This window comes from Neoarius graeffei, chromosome 22 (genome assembly GCF_027579695.1).
Source record: "Neoarius graeffei isolate fNeoGra1 chromosome 22, fNeoGra1.pri, whole genome shotgun sequence".
Taxonomy (NCBI): Eukaryota; Metazoa; Chordata; class Actinopteri; order Siluriformes; family Ariidae; genus Neoarius; species Neoarius graeffei.
In genome coordinates this window covers 55,174,446-55,193,798 of record NC_083590.1, presented here as the reverse complement: position 1 = coordinate 55,193,798, position 19,353 = coordinate 55,174,446, and the positions used below count along the sequence as shown (strand labels likewise).

The window sequence follows — 19,353 nt, the reverse complement described above, 5'->3', positions numbered from 1 at the left end:
AAAACGTCTACCGAGCAGACTCGTGATATTGTCGTAAGTTACGTCAGCCAGGCGGATCACGCTCGCCATAGTGGCGGTGTCATTTCATGCTGCATCTAAAGTATGACATGCGACATGGGCTGTTCCTTTTAATCCAGCACTTAAATCCACATCAGTGAAAAGGACGGCTCGTTTATTCTGCTGTTTTTAAAGGGGAATCATGTCGTGGCAAAGTCTGTCCATCCGTCCCGGAAAGGGTTCTCACCTTCTGAAATCAACTCCTCTCGCAATTTTTGGAGGAATTTCATGAAACTTGGCAAAAGGACAGTAATGCACACATTGCAATTTAGTTTACAGTATATTATTAGCAGGGGATCTTGTGCTCTCGGAGCACTCTTGTTATGTCTCGTGTTTGTACAGAAATGACGCTCGGGTCTGTTGTTCTGTCTATATTCATCCCACAGCATGTTTGCTCACTCGTACCTTTGATCCCTTTATTAGACTGACACCAGTATCTTTGACCCCTTCCCTGGGTTGGGTTTTTTTTTTTAAATACGATTGTGGATTTTGGACTGTTGGCTTCCAAAATAAAACACCAAGCATCCAAGCCCATGTGTTCATGAGATGGGTTTGTTTCTTAATTTTTTAATATTTATGTGAAACCTGTGTATAAGAGTGCACCCACACTAGCACGTTCTAGGTCATGGTTCTACAGCACAATGACATTTTCCTTCTCCGTGTGCTTGCTTTACTGCTTTTTGTAATGAATGTTTTTGAATGCAGTACACCATAACCCACTGAAAGTCAAAGTCCCTCTGGTGCCAGGATCTGGTCTTCCCAGGCAGTCTCCTGCGCCAGTACTAACCAGGCCCTTAAGACACGCATTGGGCGGTGCTGATCTCCGTTTCCGTAATCCTCAGTTTCTTGCCTATTATACAGCTAGGGTTACAGTGGGCGGGTCCTCTGGTAACGGTGAGGGTTTGACTCCCCACTCGCATCTGTATTGCAGCATGCCTTGCCAGTAGAGGTGGGTAGAGTAGCTAAAAATTGTACTCAAGTAAGAGTATTGTTACTTTAGAATAATATTACTCAAGTAAAAAGTAGTCGTCCAATTAATTACTTGAGTAAGAGTAAAAAGTACTAAGGTGGTGTTTACATTAGACCGTATCTGTCTCGTTTTCTTCGCGGATGCACTGTCCGTGCACATTAAAACGCTGGAAAACGACTCCACAGGCGGAACAACTTGAATCCGCCAGGGCCCACGTATTCAGCCCAGTTCGTATTTGAACCGTTGCTGTGTAAACATTGAGAAACGAGGAAACGCAGTACTGAGCTCTAGCTGGCGTCGTCATTGGACAACGTCACTGTGACATCCACCTTCTTGATTCGCTGGCGTTGGTCATGCCACGTTGGTCATGTGACGCGACTGCTGAAAAACTGCGCGGATTTCATTTCCTGCTATTGTTTCCACCTTGTATCACCTTTTTGTTTTTCATTAAAGAGTATAAAAGTATGAATATAATGCTTTGCTTTGTCATTCTTAATGTTGTTCATGGTAAGATGCAAATACTGCCCATTGTGTAGTTATGATTGTCTGTCTTTAGGCTTGCCATCCTTCCACTTGCAAGTGGTGAGTGACTTGCGCATGCCCGATATGCACTGGGATCACGCACACAGCGGCTCAGTCCCGAATCACTGCTCGTGCGCTTCACTCGCGTGCTCTGTGAGCTGCGCAGGGCCGGGGAGTGCGCACCCTCCAGAGGGCACTCGCTGTTCAGGGCGGAGTGATTTGGAGCGCAGCCGCTGAGCCGCACTGAAGTTTATTTACACATTTCAACTTGCGTGCCGTCTAATTAGTCATGTGATTAGCGTATCCTTGTATTGGCGTTGCTGTGTGCACGCTAATCGTTTTAAAAACGTTAATCTGACGATCCGCTGATTCGAAATAATGTAAACAGGGCCTAAGTGAAAAAACTACTCAAGTACTGAGTAACTGCTGAGTAACTTCTTTGTTGATTGATCAGGATAGGGTTGCCACCCGTCCCGTAAAATACGGAATCGTCCTTTATTTGGCAATTAAATCTTGTGTCCCGTATTGAACCGATACGGGACACGATTTGTTCCGTATTTTCATAAATGTCCAATACACATGTCTGTCTCACACATAAACACTAAATCTAACAATAATGAACAAAATAAAACAGGAAATACTCCGTTGCGGGATCTACCCAGGACACAAACCCTCCACTCTGCGTCCCGCTCTGTGCGTCTGTGCCCGGCTGCCTGCGTCACTGCGTGTGGCGCTGTCACGGTTGCCTAGAGACAGACGACACACACCGGCGCTGCTCAAAAACCCGGGCCTTTTAAAAATGTCTGCTGCACCCGGGACTCCAGCACGTCCTCGAAAGCGTAAACGCTTACAAAAATACAGACGCGAGTGGGAAGAGGCACATCCTCGGCTGGACAGCGTGAGTGCAGACGGCTACAGAGCAAACTGTAAACAGATACATGTTTGTTGTGGGGTTTTTTTGTTCTCTTTTTTCCTCTCTAAGTAAAAATGTCCCCAAGGTTCACAAAGAGAGTCCCTGCACCAAGAACAGTTATGCACTTACATTTACAGTGATATTAAGTTCTCAGTATATTTAGATTATAGTTTAAAAGTTCATTGTTGCCCACTTGTACATTATACATTTTTACAGCATTGGCAGTAAAGCATTTCAAGCTTTAAGTATGAGTAATTGCTTTCTCGATCACCCCTTTACTAAAAACACCTAGAAAATAAAGCATACCACTGCTGCGGGCACCCCACCCCATGGGAGTCGTGCCCGTGGTGGTCATGGCCCCAAGGAGCCGTGGTGGGCGTCCCTTATTTTCATTTCTGAATGGTGGCAACCCTAGATCAGGATGTCATAACAGGCAGAGATTTCTTATATATTTCACACACACAAACTGTGTGTGTAGTTCTTTGTATTAACAATAACAACAAGAAGCTCAAGGCAGTCTGCACATAAACCATAACACTGTGTGTGTGTGTGTGTGTGTGTGTGTGTGTGTGTGTGTGTGCGCGCGCGTGCATGTTCACTCCGTGAAGTGATTATTTGTCTACAAGTGCTTGTTCACAAAAGGAAGGGCATTAGCTTGACCGCTTGCTAGCAATCCCCACCACTGTTCAGCTTTAACAGCAGCTGAACATCACACGTAATATCTCCTCATACGAAAAAGACTGGAAATAATCCTGTAAGATGCGATCAACGATGTTAATCCTTTCATCTCCCAAAAAGTTGTTTACTGGCTCCATCTCACAGAGGAGTTAGCAAGTGGAAGTAACAAGCAGAAAGGTTGCTAACTAGCTGCCGGTGCCCAGCTTGGCTGGGTGATGAAACAAATCTCGCAGAAAAAAACACCTAAAGTCTTCACAAATCCCTCGAATCCACAACAAGTACAGCAGCTTGAAAAATGGAGATTTCACAAACGATATGGTACACGTTTTGTTATTTAGTAAGTTTTCACCAGTCTTCCATTCCCAGTTTTTGACCAGAGCCGTGTACAACTGTAACGCTATTGAGGAGCTGGCATTAGGCGAACAACCTTACCGTATTTTCATGAGCATTTTTTGGTTTCACATCAATAAAAAGTGATTGTTAGGAAGATTTTTTTGTAGTTTTATTTCTTGATTCTCTGGTGTGTGTGTTATCTTGCCGTCTGAGGCCGCAGTGCGTCAATACATTTCCACAAAACAATGTATTTTACAGTTATTTATGATGTTACAACAGGGCTAACGTCTGCCTACGAAGACAGCCAAAAGCACGTAGCCTACTTACCGCAATGTGTTTCCTCAAGTCCAGTCAACTTTATTGTCAAATATGCTATACATGCTCGACATACAGCACAGATGAAATTTCAGTCCTCTCTGACCCACGGTGCAAACAGGCAATGCAATAAATAAAAATAGAATAATTGAAAAAAACAAACAATATAACCAGTATAAACACTCTAGATAGGAATTAGACATAGCCTAACAGTATAAACACTAGATAAGAAGAACTAGACATAGACTAAACACTCCATATATATAATATATAATATAACCCCGATTCCAAAAAAGTTGGGACAATGCAATAATTTACAAATCTCAAAAACTGATATTGTATTCACAATAGAACATAGACAACATATCAAATGTCGAAAGTGAGACATTTTGAAATTTCATGCCAAACATTGGCTCATTTGAAATTTCATGACAGCAACACATCTCAAAAAAGTTGGGACAGGGGCAATAAGAGGCTGGAAAAGTTAAAGGTACAAAAAAGGAACAGCTGGAGGACCAAATTGCAACTCATTAGGTCAATTGGCAATAGGTCATTAACATGACTGGGTATAAAAAGAGCATCTTGGAGTGGCAGCGGCTCTCAGAAGTAAAGATGGGAAGAGGATCACCAATCCCCCTAATTCTGCGCCGACAAATAGTGGAGCAATATCAGAAAGGAGTTCGACAGTGTAAAATTGCAAAGAGTTTGAACATGTCATCATCTACAGTGCATAATATCATCAAAAGATTCAGAGAATCTGGAAGAATCTCTGTGCGTAAGGGTCAAGGCCGGAAAACCATACTGGGTGCCCGTGATCTTCGGGCCCTTAGATGGCACTGCATCACATACAGGCATGCTTCTGTATTGGAAATCACAAAATGGGCTCAGGAATATTTCCAGAGAACATTATCTGTGAACACAATTCACCGTGCCATCCACCGTTGCCAGCTAAAACTCTATAGTTCAAAGAAGAAGCCGTATCTAAACATGATCCAGAAGCGCAGACGTCTTCTCTGGGCCAAGGCTCATTTAAAATGGACTGTGGCAAAGTGGAAAACTGTTCTGTGGTCAGACGAATCAAAATTTGAAGTTCTTTATGGAAATCAGGGACGCCGTGTCATTCGGACTAAAGAGGAGAAGGACGACCCGAGTTGTTATCGGCGCTCAGTTCAGAAGCCTGCATCTCTGATGGTATGGGGTTGCATTAGTGCGTGTGGCATGGGCAGCTTACACATCTGGAAAGACACCATCAATGCTGAAAGGTATATCCAGGTTCTAGAGCAACATATGCTCCCATCCAGACGACGTCTCTTTCAGGGAAGACCTTGCATTTTCCAACATGACAATGCCAAACCACATACTGCATCAATTACAGCATCATGGCTGCGTAGAAGAAGGGTCCGGGTACTGAACTGGCCAGCCTGCAGTCCAGATCTTTCACCCATAGAAAACATTTGGCGCATCATAAAACGGAAGATACGACAAAAAAGACCTAAGACAGTTGAGCAACTAGAATCCTACATTAGACAAGAATGGGTTAACATTCCTATCCCTAAACTTGAGCAACTTGTCTCCTCAGTCCCCAGACGTTTACAGACTGTTGTAAAGAGAAAAGGGGATGTCTCACAGTGGGAAACATGGCCTTGTCCCAACTTTTTTGAGATGTGTTGTTGTCATGAAATTTAAAATCACCTAATTTTTCTCTTTAAATGATACATTTTCTCAGTTTAAACATTTGATATGTCATCTATGTTCTATTTTGAATAAAATATGGAATTTTGAAACTTCCACATCATTGCATTCCGTTTTTATTTACAATTTGTACTTTGTCCCAACTTTTTTGGAATCAGGGTTGTATACACACACGCACAAATTCGGCGTTGAGTTTTTATAAGCTGAAATGTCCACTGGTTTGGGGAGACACATGTGACACCGCATAGCATAACTATTATTTGTTGTTGTTTGGAGAGTGAACATGGTTTGTATGTGTGGGCAGGGGTGTGCCTCTTCAGCTTGATGAGAAACGCTGGCCGCTGTCTCTGCCATTTTTCTTCTGCCTCCGTGCTCTTTTCCACCTGGACTGGTCTTGCCGCGGGAATTTTGTGTGCGGGCGGGCACGCGCGGCGGCTTGGCTCTGTTTGATTGGCGAAACGGAGTTAAACCATAGCTCCTCCCACTATGGCTCTGGCTGCTACATGTGATCGGTGAGATGCGGTCATGTGACAGAGCCTCTGCTGGAAGTCTCGACAAAACATAAACAAACAGACCACGCATCGCACGGATCAATAAAACTAAAGTAGCGAGTAATGAGCAGAATATAGCCCAATGTAACGGAGTGAAAGTACCGCTTCTTCTTCACAAATATACTCAAGTAAAAGTAAAAAGTATGCTGCATTAAAACTACTCTTACAAGTACAATTCATCCAAAAAGTTACTCAAGTAAATGTAGCACGTTACTACCCACCTCTGCTTGCCAGACAGCAGTAGGTACCATTTTTATGATGGCCTTTGGTATGACTTGACCACAAGTAGAACTCGCGATCTCCCGGTCAAGAGGTGGACACGCTAACCGCTAGGCCAACTCACGGTACGTTGACAGTACAATGTGTTTTATACACCGTTAAATTATTACTTTCTGGAACATGCCTTAAATAAATTACAGCATGTAATTTTTCAGATGTTGTCAGCTGTGTAATGTTGCCTTGTATTTGTTCAGTACTCGAGCACACTTGCCATTTGTGTCCTATTGTTTACACTTAATGCGTCTCAGGTAGACAGAGAGCCCTTCACACCTGGATCTTCCACGTGTCCCTGATGTGTCTTCATCCTGTGCCCATTTGTGCATTTCATCAGTAACATCAGCTACCACACCTGCCAAAAACAACCCACTGTCCATTAAAAACCAAGCCCAGGAATTCCAGTACCAGAAAACCCCAATGCCAAATGAAAATGCATGCGAATTATTTATATTAATCCGTCAGACGGTATTTCCTAAATAAACCCTCAGGTGCTCAGACTGGTCACTGAACGTTTTACTCATGCATTCAGTAATTTGCTCATCTAACGAAGCTCATGATTCACGTGCTTTCAATAGTCGCACAAACAAAAAGAACTGTACGTGTGTGCTTTCTGAATATTTATGCCCAGGACAGCTTTAATACACCAATTCTGACTGGCAGTGTAATGTTTCCTTTTATAGTGTTGTAGATCTGATAAAATCACCCTGCATCATTGCATACACTCACTGACCATTTCTGCAGGTCTCTAATCAGCCGATCCCTCGACAGCAGCACGATGCATAAAATCACGCAAATCAAGAGCTTCAGTTAATGTTCACTTCAAACATCAGAACGGGAAAAACTGTGATCTCAAAGTGTGACTTTCTTTCACTGTGGTATGGGTGTTGGTTTGAGCCAGATGGACTGGTTTGAGTATTTCAGAAACTGCTGATCTCCTGGGGTTTTCACACACAGCAGTCTCTAGAGTTTACACAGAATGGTGCAGAAAACAAAAAACACTGAGTGAGTGAGCGACAGTTCTGTGGGTGGAAACAAACGCCTTGTTGATAAGAGAGGGTCAGAGGGAAATGGACAGATTGGTTTGAGCTTTTTTGCCAGGAAGGAACTCATAGTAACTCATATATAATCACTCTTTATAACCGTGGTGAGCAGAAAAGCATCTCAGCATGCAACAGCAGAAGAACCCACTGGGTTCCACTCCTGCAGCCAAGAACAGGGATCTTAGCATCAACAACAAGTTCCTATTAAAGTGGCCGGTGAGTGTACTGTAGATTGTAATAAATGAAGAATAGTTGAGTAAAGGTCACCGATACACACGGCATACATTTTCATATCATAATGATCAGCCATTGTTTACATTGAAGATAACGGTGTTTTCATATGAAAGGAGTGTGTGTGGCTGCTGTGCATGTGTGAATATACAGCTGAGGTCAGAAGTTTACAGACACTCGTCATGGACAGGGATCTCAGGGTAATATCAGGCCATCCTTAAAAAAAAATCCGTTTCCTGTCCACCGGGTGAGCAAAAAAATTTTCGGGAGGGAGGGAGGGATTTTTTATTTTTATATGGATGGATAAGAAATCGCAATGCTGTTTGCTTTTTCTTTCAGTACTTTATTACAAAAGCAGACACATTTAATAAAATGACAGTTTAATCAACTGAAACTTGTACAAAAACTTTAAGTTAGCATTTTAAATGCTGACTGCAACATTTGCAAAACTTTTACAAAGGTACTTAAAATGTCCGACACGCTGACTTTTTGTAGTTCTAAATAGAGCGTTAGGCCGAGTTCGGATGAAATTACACTATTAAAATCATCACTGAATGATTTGTTTTTCTGAATCTTTACTATTTTGTTGTTCGCTAGAATACCATTTTGCGATTTCACACTTAAGCAAATGTTTGAAAACTCCGGATCTCCTTCCTTCATGGCGGCTGCCGGTTTTTTGTGCCGCACGGCGCATGCGCAGAGCTGATTCAGTTCTATATTCTGCGCGGAATGCAGGGCTTTCCACAAGCGCACAATTAAGTCCAGCCGGCTACTTTAATGACTATTATTTTTGTAGCCCACAGGCTCTAAATATTAATTTTCAATTTTAATAAAATTAAATGTTTATCTAACGGACTGACAATAATGTCAAACTGAACCGCACTCATTTAACCTCCTAAGGCCCAAGCTGTTTTTTTACATGCATTTTTTATTTCTCTTTGCTATTTGGGCTTATTAGAACCTGATTAGAATAAAAACTAAGCATCATCTTTTGATAAGATGTACTTTTAGAGAAAAAGTATGTCCACATATGTGGATTCTTGTTCCGAATTTCTATAAAGTGCTGTCCACGCATGTGACCGCTAAGCCCTAGGAGGTTAAGTTGTGATTCGCGCTGTTTGTACCGATAATAACCACAAATTCCCCGCAGACTTCGTTGATCAGGGAGAGTAACTCATCCGCGGCCCCGACATGCGGTGTGTGCCCGCGCACTCGGAGGAGGCAGTAGTGTGTCGGAGGCAGTAGTGTGTCGGAGGCAGTAGTGTGTCGGAGGGAACAGAAGCAGAGATAACGCTTATTTTGTCTCCGGTAAACCAGTCTTCTCTTGTTCAATTACGTGCTGGCATCAAAAGACACCGTTGGTTGTAAATGAACCCAAACTGAGTGGTTGGAGTGTATTTTCATACACAAATGGAGAAATGTTGGCCGAGTGTGTAATTGTGTCGCCCCACTGCAGACCGTTGTCGTTGTTAATTCATAGCATGCTCAGCTGCGTGAATGTGTCATGCACCGAAAATAAGAGATTTACAAGCCAGGAACGCCTCATGATGCAATACGCAAGAAAAGAAAGAAGATTTACTGCCATTTTACTTTGTATTTGAGTAAAGTGAATAAATAAACGGTCTGTGGAAAATACATTTAATCCTGGGAACTGCGTGCACAGGAGTTTATTTTGTGTTTACTCCCCCCGGCTGGCTACTTATTTGTCATGGCTGGCTAGTATGAGCCTTAGTGGAAAGCCCTGGGAATGCGGAAATGTCAAGTTCGATTTTAGATTTACGAACCCGAAAAAAATGTCAAAAAACCGGCGTTAAAAAAAAAAATTTCAACCGCACAAACGGCACTCACCCGGCCGGTGGACCGGAAACAGAACATTTTTTAATAATGGCCTCAGGCTTTCAGTGGTTTCTCTGAACTGTTCTTTTTCTGTGGCAGAATGATTGTACAATACATCTTTTAAAAGAAAAAAAAACAAGAATTTGGTGCACAAGTTTTAATTTATTTTGGGTTTTCTGAACTCAACACAGGATCAAAATTATACATACAGCCACCTAATATTAGGTTAAATGTCCCTTAGTGAGTTTCTCCTTCACCAGATGCTTTTGTTCACCATCAACAAGCTTCTGTCTGAATTCTGGTTGGATATTTGTCCTCTCTTCTTGGCTGAATTGGTAGAGTTTAATTAAATTGGTGTGTTTCCTGGAACGGACCTGAATTTTAAGCACAGTCCACGTATTTTTGACAGGGTTGACATTAGGGCTTGTTTAAAGCTTGATGTTCTCCTGCTTTATCCTCCACAACCAGCCTTAATGTGTTTGAGGTCGTTGTCCTGTTGGAACACACAACTGTGTCCAAGGTTCAACTGGCAACCTGATGGTTTGAGGTTATGCTGTAGAATTGTGAAGTAATCTTCCTTCCTCATATTTCCATCCACTTTGTTTAACCATGCTTAAGTTAGGACAGTGTTCTTGGGGTTGAATGATTCACCATTACTCCTCCAAACATACCTCTGGTCAAACAACTCAGTCTTTTGTCTCAGGGTAATTCTGCCCCAAATCACCAGATTTAGAAAAATGTTCGCCACTGACCATCTCAGATTTGCTTCATACTTTCTGGAAATATTGTCAGTGTGCCCAATAAATAGTGTACAAAATTTTAGGCTTGTACCTTCATTAGTTTCTGAGATGTAGAGGCTTTTAAAAAGGGGCGTGGCCCCAATTTCACTATTGAAACACATGCTCCAGAAAACGGACCTAACTTCCATAAGTCATTACTTTTAAACTATTCATGCAAGATACATGAAATTTTCAAGGATTGTTCTTCAATGCCAGACGCCTTTTAAATACTAAAATAGAAAGTTCACAGTTCAATATTTGCCAAGTTATGGCTTGCTGAAAATCATTAAAAAAAATGTCTTCTATCGCCCCATATCTCCACATTAAAGCACACCAGATCTTTCAAATTTTCTTATTTATTACTCATGTTATAGTACTCTTTAGGCAACTAGGTATGTGTTCAAAAGAAATCAAACGTTCTGATTTATTAGGCTTTAAAAATAAAACATTTTTGCACCTATAATTCAAATGCATATTGCAAATGTATGACAAGGTCTACCATAAAAACAATTATACCACTGGAAAGAGCTTGTTTTGATTAGCAAATACACAAAATATGAAGTTGGTATCCTAAACCAAACTATAAATATTAAGGTATCAAGTACGGCGGCGGCACGGTGGTGTAGTGGTTAGCGCTGTCGCCTCACAGCAAGAAGGTTCTGGGTTCGAGCCCCATGGCCGGCGAGGGCCTTTCTGTGTGGAGTTTGCATGTTCTCCCCGTGTCCGTGTGGGTTTCCTCCGGGTGCTCCGGTTTCCCCCACAGTCCAAAGACATGCAGGTTAGGTTAACTGGTGACTCTAAATTGAGCGTAGGTGTGAATGTGAGTGTGAATGGTTGTCTGTGTCTATGTGTCAGCCCTGTGATGACCTGGTGACTTGTCCAGGGTGAACCCCGCCTTTCGCCCATAGTCAGCTGGGATAGGCTCCAGCTTGCCTGCGACCCTGTAGAAGGATAAAGCGGCTACAGATAATGAGATGAGATCAAGTACGGCATGTTTTACGATAGACGGAAATGCTGTTTTAAGGCGTATAATCTACTTGGATGCATCCAGAGATGCATAAAACCTGAAAAACCACAAAATTCTTGAGGATTTTTATCACTATCCCTTAGAAGCACATATTTGAGCTTCCATTTGCCAGCCAGATACAGTGGCTGATGTCAGCAGAGCTCTGCCCATCTCAGCAGAGCTCCGCTAAACATGACCAGACTTGCCAGCCAGATTTGGAGGCCGATGTCAGCATTCTCTCAATGTTTATAAAAGGGATCACCATAATCTGGTTCAGTAGTCCTTTCGCTTTCCAACAATGCTACACAAACCTGGATAAAACATGGCTTCATCTTTGGCATCATGATCAATTGGACAATTGGCAAATTGCCCCGAAGATTGTCACAAACTAGATTATGTGAAAAACCTCAAAAGGTAAGCCTACTCGTGATCACTTGGACATAAAGAACTTAAATATGTAGCCTTTTCACCCATTATTAAACACTGATTTTGTAATATTTTTAATAATGTAAATGATAGCCCTTTGAGGACTGAGTTAATGAGTCTACTATTAGTGCCTAAAAATATTAGCAGATTTTTGAAGTCTTGTAGTTTTATAAATTATATAAAATTTAATATTACCAATTTCATTATTACAGACCAAAGAATCTGATTAGGATTCAAAAACTGTCAGACGGAGATCAGGAATCGCTGCTCCACAGATGTGATATGGAGTCCTTCCCAGATGAGGCAGTCATATGTTTACACCACAAGAAAGTCTACTTAGACCTGTACTCAGGTCTACAAAAGAAGTGTTGCAATCCATATAAAGTACATGAGGATGCCAGGAGAAAAGGTTTGAGAATAGTGACACTAAACCAAGCTAATGAAATAAATATAATGATAGGACATCAGATTGTTAAGGCTGGTATGAAGCTGTGCACTGTATGTTGTACCGAAAAGCGGGTTCCATGTGACCCACAAGATGAGGAACATCTAACAGAGACCGAGCTAATGGATACAGAGAGTGAGGAATATTTACCAAATGTAGAAAGAGAAGAACAGTTAAATCAGAGCATCATGTAAAGTTACCAGGCTTCATCAAAGGGACAAATTAAGCTATGCTAAACGAAAGGTGAAACAAGTACAGGAAATATCAAAAGAAATAATATCTCTTTGTGCTGATGTACCTGCTGAAGCTTTGGAAAGTCCTTGGAAAGTCGGACCGAGGCCTGCTGCTGACAGTGACATGGAATACCTTACAGATGCATTGAAGGAGAAAGTCAGTATATCATCTAAATGTCAAAAGATTTCGCTGCGAAGCCTTGCTCCAAAAAGTTGGTCTATTCCTAAGGTAATGGAAGAATTTGGAGTAAGCAAATACATAGTAAGAAAGGCAAGGCAACTACAAAATGAGCAGGGTATCTTACCAGAGGTTCCCACCAAGAAAGGTCGACCTATTAGTGATGGAACAATCAAGCACGTTGTGGATTTTTTTTTTTTCTACGAGGATGACATCTCTCTAGATTAATGCCTGGTTCAAAGGACTTCAAAAGTGTGAAAGAGGGTGGAACACACAGAAGCAGAAAAGATTATTGTTGATGAACCTAAATGAAGCTTATCAACTGTTCAAAACTAGACACCCCAATCTACAGATTGGTATTTCTAAGTTTTGTGAAATGAGACCAAAGAAGTGTACAACTGTTGGAGCTAGAGGAATCCATTCTGTAAGTGTCTGTACCCTGCACCAGAACGTTAAACTTTTGCTTGCCTCATTTCCACTAACTGATGGTAACTTGACTTGTCATGATCTTTTGAAACAGCTGGTTTCTTCTACAGATAGTAGTGCATGCATGCTACACAGATGTGAGAATTGCCCGGGTACAGTCAGTCTAGAAGAGTTTCTTGAGAGTAAAATCAGTGATGAGGTTGATCACATCAAGTACAAGCAGTGGGTATCTACAGATAGAACTACATTGACCGATCATATTGCAACTCCACTGTGTACAGGATTCTGCCCAGGGATCCCACTGGGACAACAGCCAATGCACTCTTCATCCATTTGCAGTGTACGTTAGAACGAAGAATGAAGATGGTACAAAAGTAACGAAATGCATCTCTAGCTGCATAATAAGTGACTGCCTTAAGCATGATACAGTGGCCGTGCATGCATTCTTAAAGGTTTTACCATATGTATGCCATTTACATCCCCAGCTGAAAAAGGTAATTTACTTCAGTGACGGATCAGCAGCCCAATACAAAAACTATAAAAATTTCACAAATCTAATAAAGCATGCAGACGATTTTGGACTTTTGGCAGAATGGCATTTCTTTGCCACTTCTCATGGTAAATCACCCTGTGATGGTATTGGAGGCACTGTAAAGCGGTCAGCAGCTCGAGCTAGCTTACAGGCAGTCACGAGTGATCACATACTAACCCCATCTGATCTGTTTTTGTGGGCAGAAAAACATCAAGAACATCCATTTCATCTGGGTTGGTACAGGGGAAGTTATGGAGAGTGGAAAAGCATTGGAGACAAGATTTTCAAGGTCAGCTACTATTCCTGGAACAAGAGACAACCACTCATTCGTTCCAATCATGTCCAACCATCTGCTGGTCAGCAGGGTGTCAGGTGGTCCTAGCGTCATTGTGGATATGAGTGGGAATCGGCCACAAGTAACGCATAAAACCCCTGTTAAATCAGCAGTCTCTCTGGCAGATACAATTCCTGGTAAATATGTTGTATGTTTAGATGGCAGACAGTGGTGGATGGGCAACATTCGTTCATTATCAGAGGAGGAACAAGATGTACAAGTAACATTTACGCATCCTCATGGTCCCTCTCAGACTTACAGCTGGCCCAGGAGAGATGATAACTGTTGGGTCGCTCTGGTGCATGTCATGAAAATCATTGATGCCCCACTTACATCAACTGGCAGGCAGTATAAACTTCCATCTGATGTGGAAAAGCAAATCAATACACTGTTTAAGCTCTTCAAATAAAGTATTTTTAAGGTTATTTTTCCTACACTGTAGGTTTGTAATTGTATTGTAATATGCCTTAAAACAGCATTTCCGTCTATCGTAAAACATGCCGTACTTGATACCTTAATATTTATAGTTTGGTTTAGGGTACCAACAACTTCATATTTTGTGCATTTGCTAATCAAAACAAGCTCTTTCCAGTGGTACAATTGTTTTTATGGTAGACCTTTGTCATACATTTGTAATATGCATTTGAATTATAGGTGCAAAAATTTTTTTTTTTTAATTTTTAAAGCCTAATAAATCAGAACGTTTGATTTCTTTTGAACACATACCTAGTTGCCTAAAGAGTACTATAACATGAGTAGTAAATAAGAAAATTTGAAAGATCTGGTGTGCTTTAATGTGGAGATATGGGGGGGTCAAAGTTGCTCCAAAGCACGATAGAAGACATTATTATTATTATTATTATTATTATTATTATTTTTAACGATTTTCAGCAAGCCAAAACTTGGAAAATATTGAACTGTGAACTTTCTGTTTCAGTATTTAAAGGCATCCGGGATTGAAGAACAATCCTTGAAATTTTCTGTAGCACGCGTTTTAACAGTGAAATTGGGGCCACGCCCCTTTTTTAAAGCCCCTATATCTCAGAAACTGATGAAGGTACAAGCCTAAAATTTTGTACACTATTTACTGGGCACACTGACAATATTTCAAGAAAGTATGAAGCGAATCTGAGATGGTCAGTGGCGAGGCCTCTGGGGATTTCACATGGATTGACCCCTCATCTGACCAGAAAATTTTCCTCCAGAAGGCAGCTTCTTTGTCCATGTGATCAACTGTAAACTTTGTTCGAGCTTGAAGGTGTAGATTTTGGAGCAGGAGCTTCTTTCTTGGGCAACAGCCTCTCAGTCCGTAGTGATATAAAACTCAGCTGACTGTAGACAGTGTTCCAGCAGCTTCCAGTTCATGGCAGGTCTGTGCCTTTAGTGGTTCCTGGGTTGTTCCTGACCATCTGAACCAGTTTCCTCTCAACTGAGGGGGGACAGTTTGAGTCTTCTTCCAGATTTTGGCAGTGTGACTTCACCTCCCAAAAAAATACAAACCCATTTTATGTTGTGCACAGAGAAGATACCAGCTGCAGTCAGTCATCACTAACAGGAAGTTAAGAGGCGTTGGCCTTGGCAAGTTGAGACATTTTGGACTCTCAACACCACTGAATTAATAATCTAAGTGGGTGAATGTATAATTTTGGACTCTGTATTTCTTTCAGAAAACCCAAAATACAACCCCAATTCTAAAAAAGTTGGGATGCTGTGTAAACTGTAAATAAAACAATGTGATAATTTGCAATTAATGGAAAGCTTATATTTCATTGAAAATAGTACAAAGGCAACATATCAAATGTTGAAACTGAGACATTTTATTGTTTTGTTTTTTGGAAAATGTATGCTCCTTTTGAATTTGATGTCAGCAACACGTTTTAAAAAAAAAAAAGTTGGGACAGGGGTGTGTGTACCACTGTGTTGCATCACCTCTACTTTTAACAACACACTGTAAACGTTTGGGAACTGAGGAGACCAATTACTGTAATTTTGAAAGAGAAATGTTGTCCCATTCTTGCCTGATATACAATTTCAGTTGCTCAACAGTTTGGGGTCTCCTTTGTCATATTTTATGCTTCATAATGCGCCAAATGTTGTTTTAAATGGGAGACAGGTCTGGACTGCAGCAGGCCAGTTTAGCACCCGGACTCTCTTACGATGGAACCATGCAGTTTTAATATGTGCAGAAAGTGGTTTGGCGTTGTCTTGCTGAAAGAAGGAAGGCCTTCCCTGAAAAAGATTTTGTCTGGATGGTAGCATGTTGCTCTGAAACATGTAAATATCATTCAGCATTAATGATGCCTTCCCAGATGTACAAGCTACCCATGTCATGTGCACTAATGCCCCCTCATACCATCACAGATGCTGCTTTTGAACTGTGCACTGATAACAAGCCGGATGGTCCCTCTCCTCTTTAGCCTGGAGGACGTGGTGTCCATGATTTCTAAAAAGAATTTCTACTTTTGATTCGTCAGACCTCGGGACAGTTTTCCACTTCGCCTCAGTCCATCGTAAAAGAGCTCAGGCCCAGAGAAGGTGGTGGTGTTTCTGGATATTGTTTATATCTGGTTTTAACTTGCATTTGTGGATGCAGTAATGAAGTGTTTTCACAGACGATGGTTTTCTGAAGTGTTCCTGAGCCCATACAGTGATTTCCACTACAGACACGTGTCTGCTTTTAATGCAGTGTATCCTGAGGGCCTGAAGATCACAGGCATCCAGTGTCAGTTTTCAGCCTTGTCTCTTGCATACAGAGATTTCTCCAGATTCTCTGAATCTTTTAATGATATTATGGACCATAGATGATGTGATCCACAAATTCTTTGCAGTTTTACATTGAGGAACGCTATTCTTAAATTGTTGCACTGTTTGCCCACGCAGTCTTTCACAGAGCGGCGAACCCCTCCCCATCTTTACTTCTGAGAGACTCCGCCTCTCTGGGAGGGTCTTTTTATACCCACTCATCTTACTGACCTGCTGCCAATTAAACAAATTTATTTTTATTATTTTTTGTTTTTTAAAGCATTACACAACTTTTTCAGGCTTTTGTTTCCCCCATCCCATTTTTTTTTGAAACCTGTTGCTGACATCAAATTCAAAATGAGCATATTTTTTTAAAAACAATAAAATTTCTCAGTTTCAAACATTTTGATATGTTGTCTTTGTACTATTTTCAATGAAAGATAGGGTTTCCATGATTTTTGCAAATCTTCACATTCTGTTTTTATTTACAGTTTACACAGCGTCCCAACTTTTTTGGGATTGTAAATTAAAACTTGTGCACCAAATTCTTGTGGTTTTATTTCTATTAAAGATACAAGTTGTACCACAGGCAAAGAACACTCAAAGAATTCACTGAAAGCCCAATGTTGCCGTGACCTTCATGTCCGTGTATGCAAACGTCTGACCTCAACTGTAGTTTAATTAACTTGATTAAAAATCTGTTCGGCCTGGCAGCGCTGGCGACTCTGCACTCAGCAGGTCCTGTTCACACCTGGTATTAACATCCGTCTCAAGTGATCCAATCACGAGTGCACGGCCAAAACGCAGCAGTTTACCCCTCCGTCTTCCCGTGCGTTTGTTTTCAGGGAGAAATGTCCCATCTATCATATCTTGTACAGGCTAAAACCATTTTGAACATGTGGGCTGCTAAAGAATCTTGTAAACTACAAAAAGCGGTTGCTTCCGTCTCTGCTGTTATAGTATCACCGTTTAATAATTAGCCTAGTGGTGGTGAACTTTACCAGTCAGATCCATATCCATACAGTCTCGCAATGATTGCATATTTTCCAGCAAGGACAATGACGCAGTGGATTAGGAGCTCCTTCGGTGTTGTACAGGACACAACAAAGCACTTTTGCTATCACGCTACGGATGTTATGTGCTGATTTGCGTGAGGGTGGTTTGAGGGATCAGATTGGATCATAGTGCAGCTCTGAGACACAGTGGACCCCGTTTACAGCTGTACTTGGTGCTGTCCATTTACGATTGGATCATCCAGGACATATGTTAATACCAGGTGCGAATTGTGAACGGGGCCTTAGATGGAGTCCGTGTCGCTTCAGGACACGTTGGTAAAGATCTAATGTGGCTGCATGTGACCCAGACCACTACCGGATGTCATCCGAGTGATTTGGATCTCGAGACGCATTTGATCCTGGACACTTATGGTGTTAAAATGACCATACTCATGCTTTCCCCCCCCTCTCTCTCTCTCTGCCTGCAGCATACTCGTCCAGCTTTCCTGCATCTCGCTCAGCAAGCTGCACGGACAACGCCACGCCCGTCACATCAGACACTCCTTTGCTCTTTCATGGAGTGAGACACTAAACCTGCATTTGTTTTTTTTTTTGTTTGTTTGTTTCCAAGAAAGTCCTGTCTCTCGATCTCTGGGACTGATGGATGAAGAATATGTGCTTTCTAGCCAGTAGATAGTCATGATGGTTAAACACTAGCGGACATGAAATAAAAAGAATAATCATTGTGAAATGTGGTTTAAAAAAAAATCAGGATTAGGTTAGCATTTTGTTTTAATTTTATTCATGAGAAGAACCACTGCTGCACTTTTCCTAGATAATGACTGAAGGCCAGTTATCTTCTGCTCTTTGTCTTCGCTCTCTTTCAGTTGATGCACAGGTGAAGCATGTAAATAATAGTTTAGGGCATCTGTGACACGTGCGTGGAAGTTTTATGTTCCAGACAGGTGATTTAAAGGAAGATAAATGTTTGGTCTGGATGGTTTTGTTAACTCCGGTTGTATACTGATGAATAAAATGTATTTGTATAAAATGTTCAGTTTTAGCCTTTAGTCCTTCGCTTAGTCTTGGATGAATTTACATGATGGGAATTTTCCAGTTTAGTCTCAGAGAATTATTAGTCTGTTTGAGTTTAATCTGTAACAGTTCAAGATAAATGTAAGTAATGTTGAATTGAATTGATTCTGAGACGTGATCTGATTCATTTTCTGTCTTGCATAGGATTTTTGTAAATAAAATGTAAATTAAATTCAACAGCAAGCCTCTAAGAGTAAAGTTGACCTTCAGATCAGTTGGAGTGTTGGACATGAATGTGTGTGCTGATGGCTGGTTATTATTTTCTGGCACAAACTTACTCTTACAGTTCTCATCATGAAGCTCCCGGGATGAATATTACTCAGTTTAACAGAGGTATGTAGTGTGGGGGGGGGGAATAAGGAATTTTAAGCAGACTGTCACAGAAAAGACAAGTCTGAAATGTCTCTGTCTGTCCAAATTTCAGCCTGTCTGAATGACAGACCAAAGGTCTGGAATAATGTGGCCAGGGTGGGTTCTGGAAGCTGAAGGGCTTTAGATGCCTGGAGATGGCTTCTCGGCTATTTCCAGGCACATTTTTGTGATCTTCAAAGGCCAAATTACACTCAACATTAGTTGTTAATTACACTACAAATTGACTATAATTTACAAGAAAATATCAGAAGATTCAAGAAAAACATGTTTAAAGTTCTACTCAAGAAAACAGTAGCACACACAGGTCAGTTCCATGCCTCGAAAAAAGTATGAGGGGCCAAGGGTGTTCCAGTTGGTTACAACTTTAGGGACTCAT

The 19,353-nt window shown here is 41.3% G+C and overlaps 1 protein-coding gene across 4 annotated transcripts in view; it reads left to right on the top strand.

Annotated features, from left to right (window-relative positions):
• kdf1b (keratinocyte differentiation factor 1b) overlaps positions 1-18,746 on the top strand; it is a 35,573-nt gene extending 16,827 nt beyond the window's left edge. For all 4 annotated transcript variants that reach the window (XM_060904105.1, XM_060904108.1, XM_060904107.1 and 1 more), the window contains exon 4: positions 17,999-18,746. In XM_060904105.1, coding sequence (XP_060760088.1) covers positions 17,999-18,102 — 104 coding nt within the window. In that variant the 3' untranslated portion in view covers positions 18,103-18,746. The remainder of the gene's footprint in view (positions 1-17,998) is intronic.
• Positions 18,747-19,353: the final 607 nt, after the last annotated feature.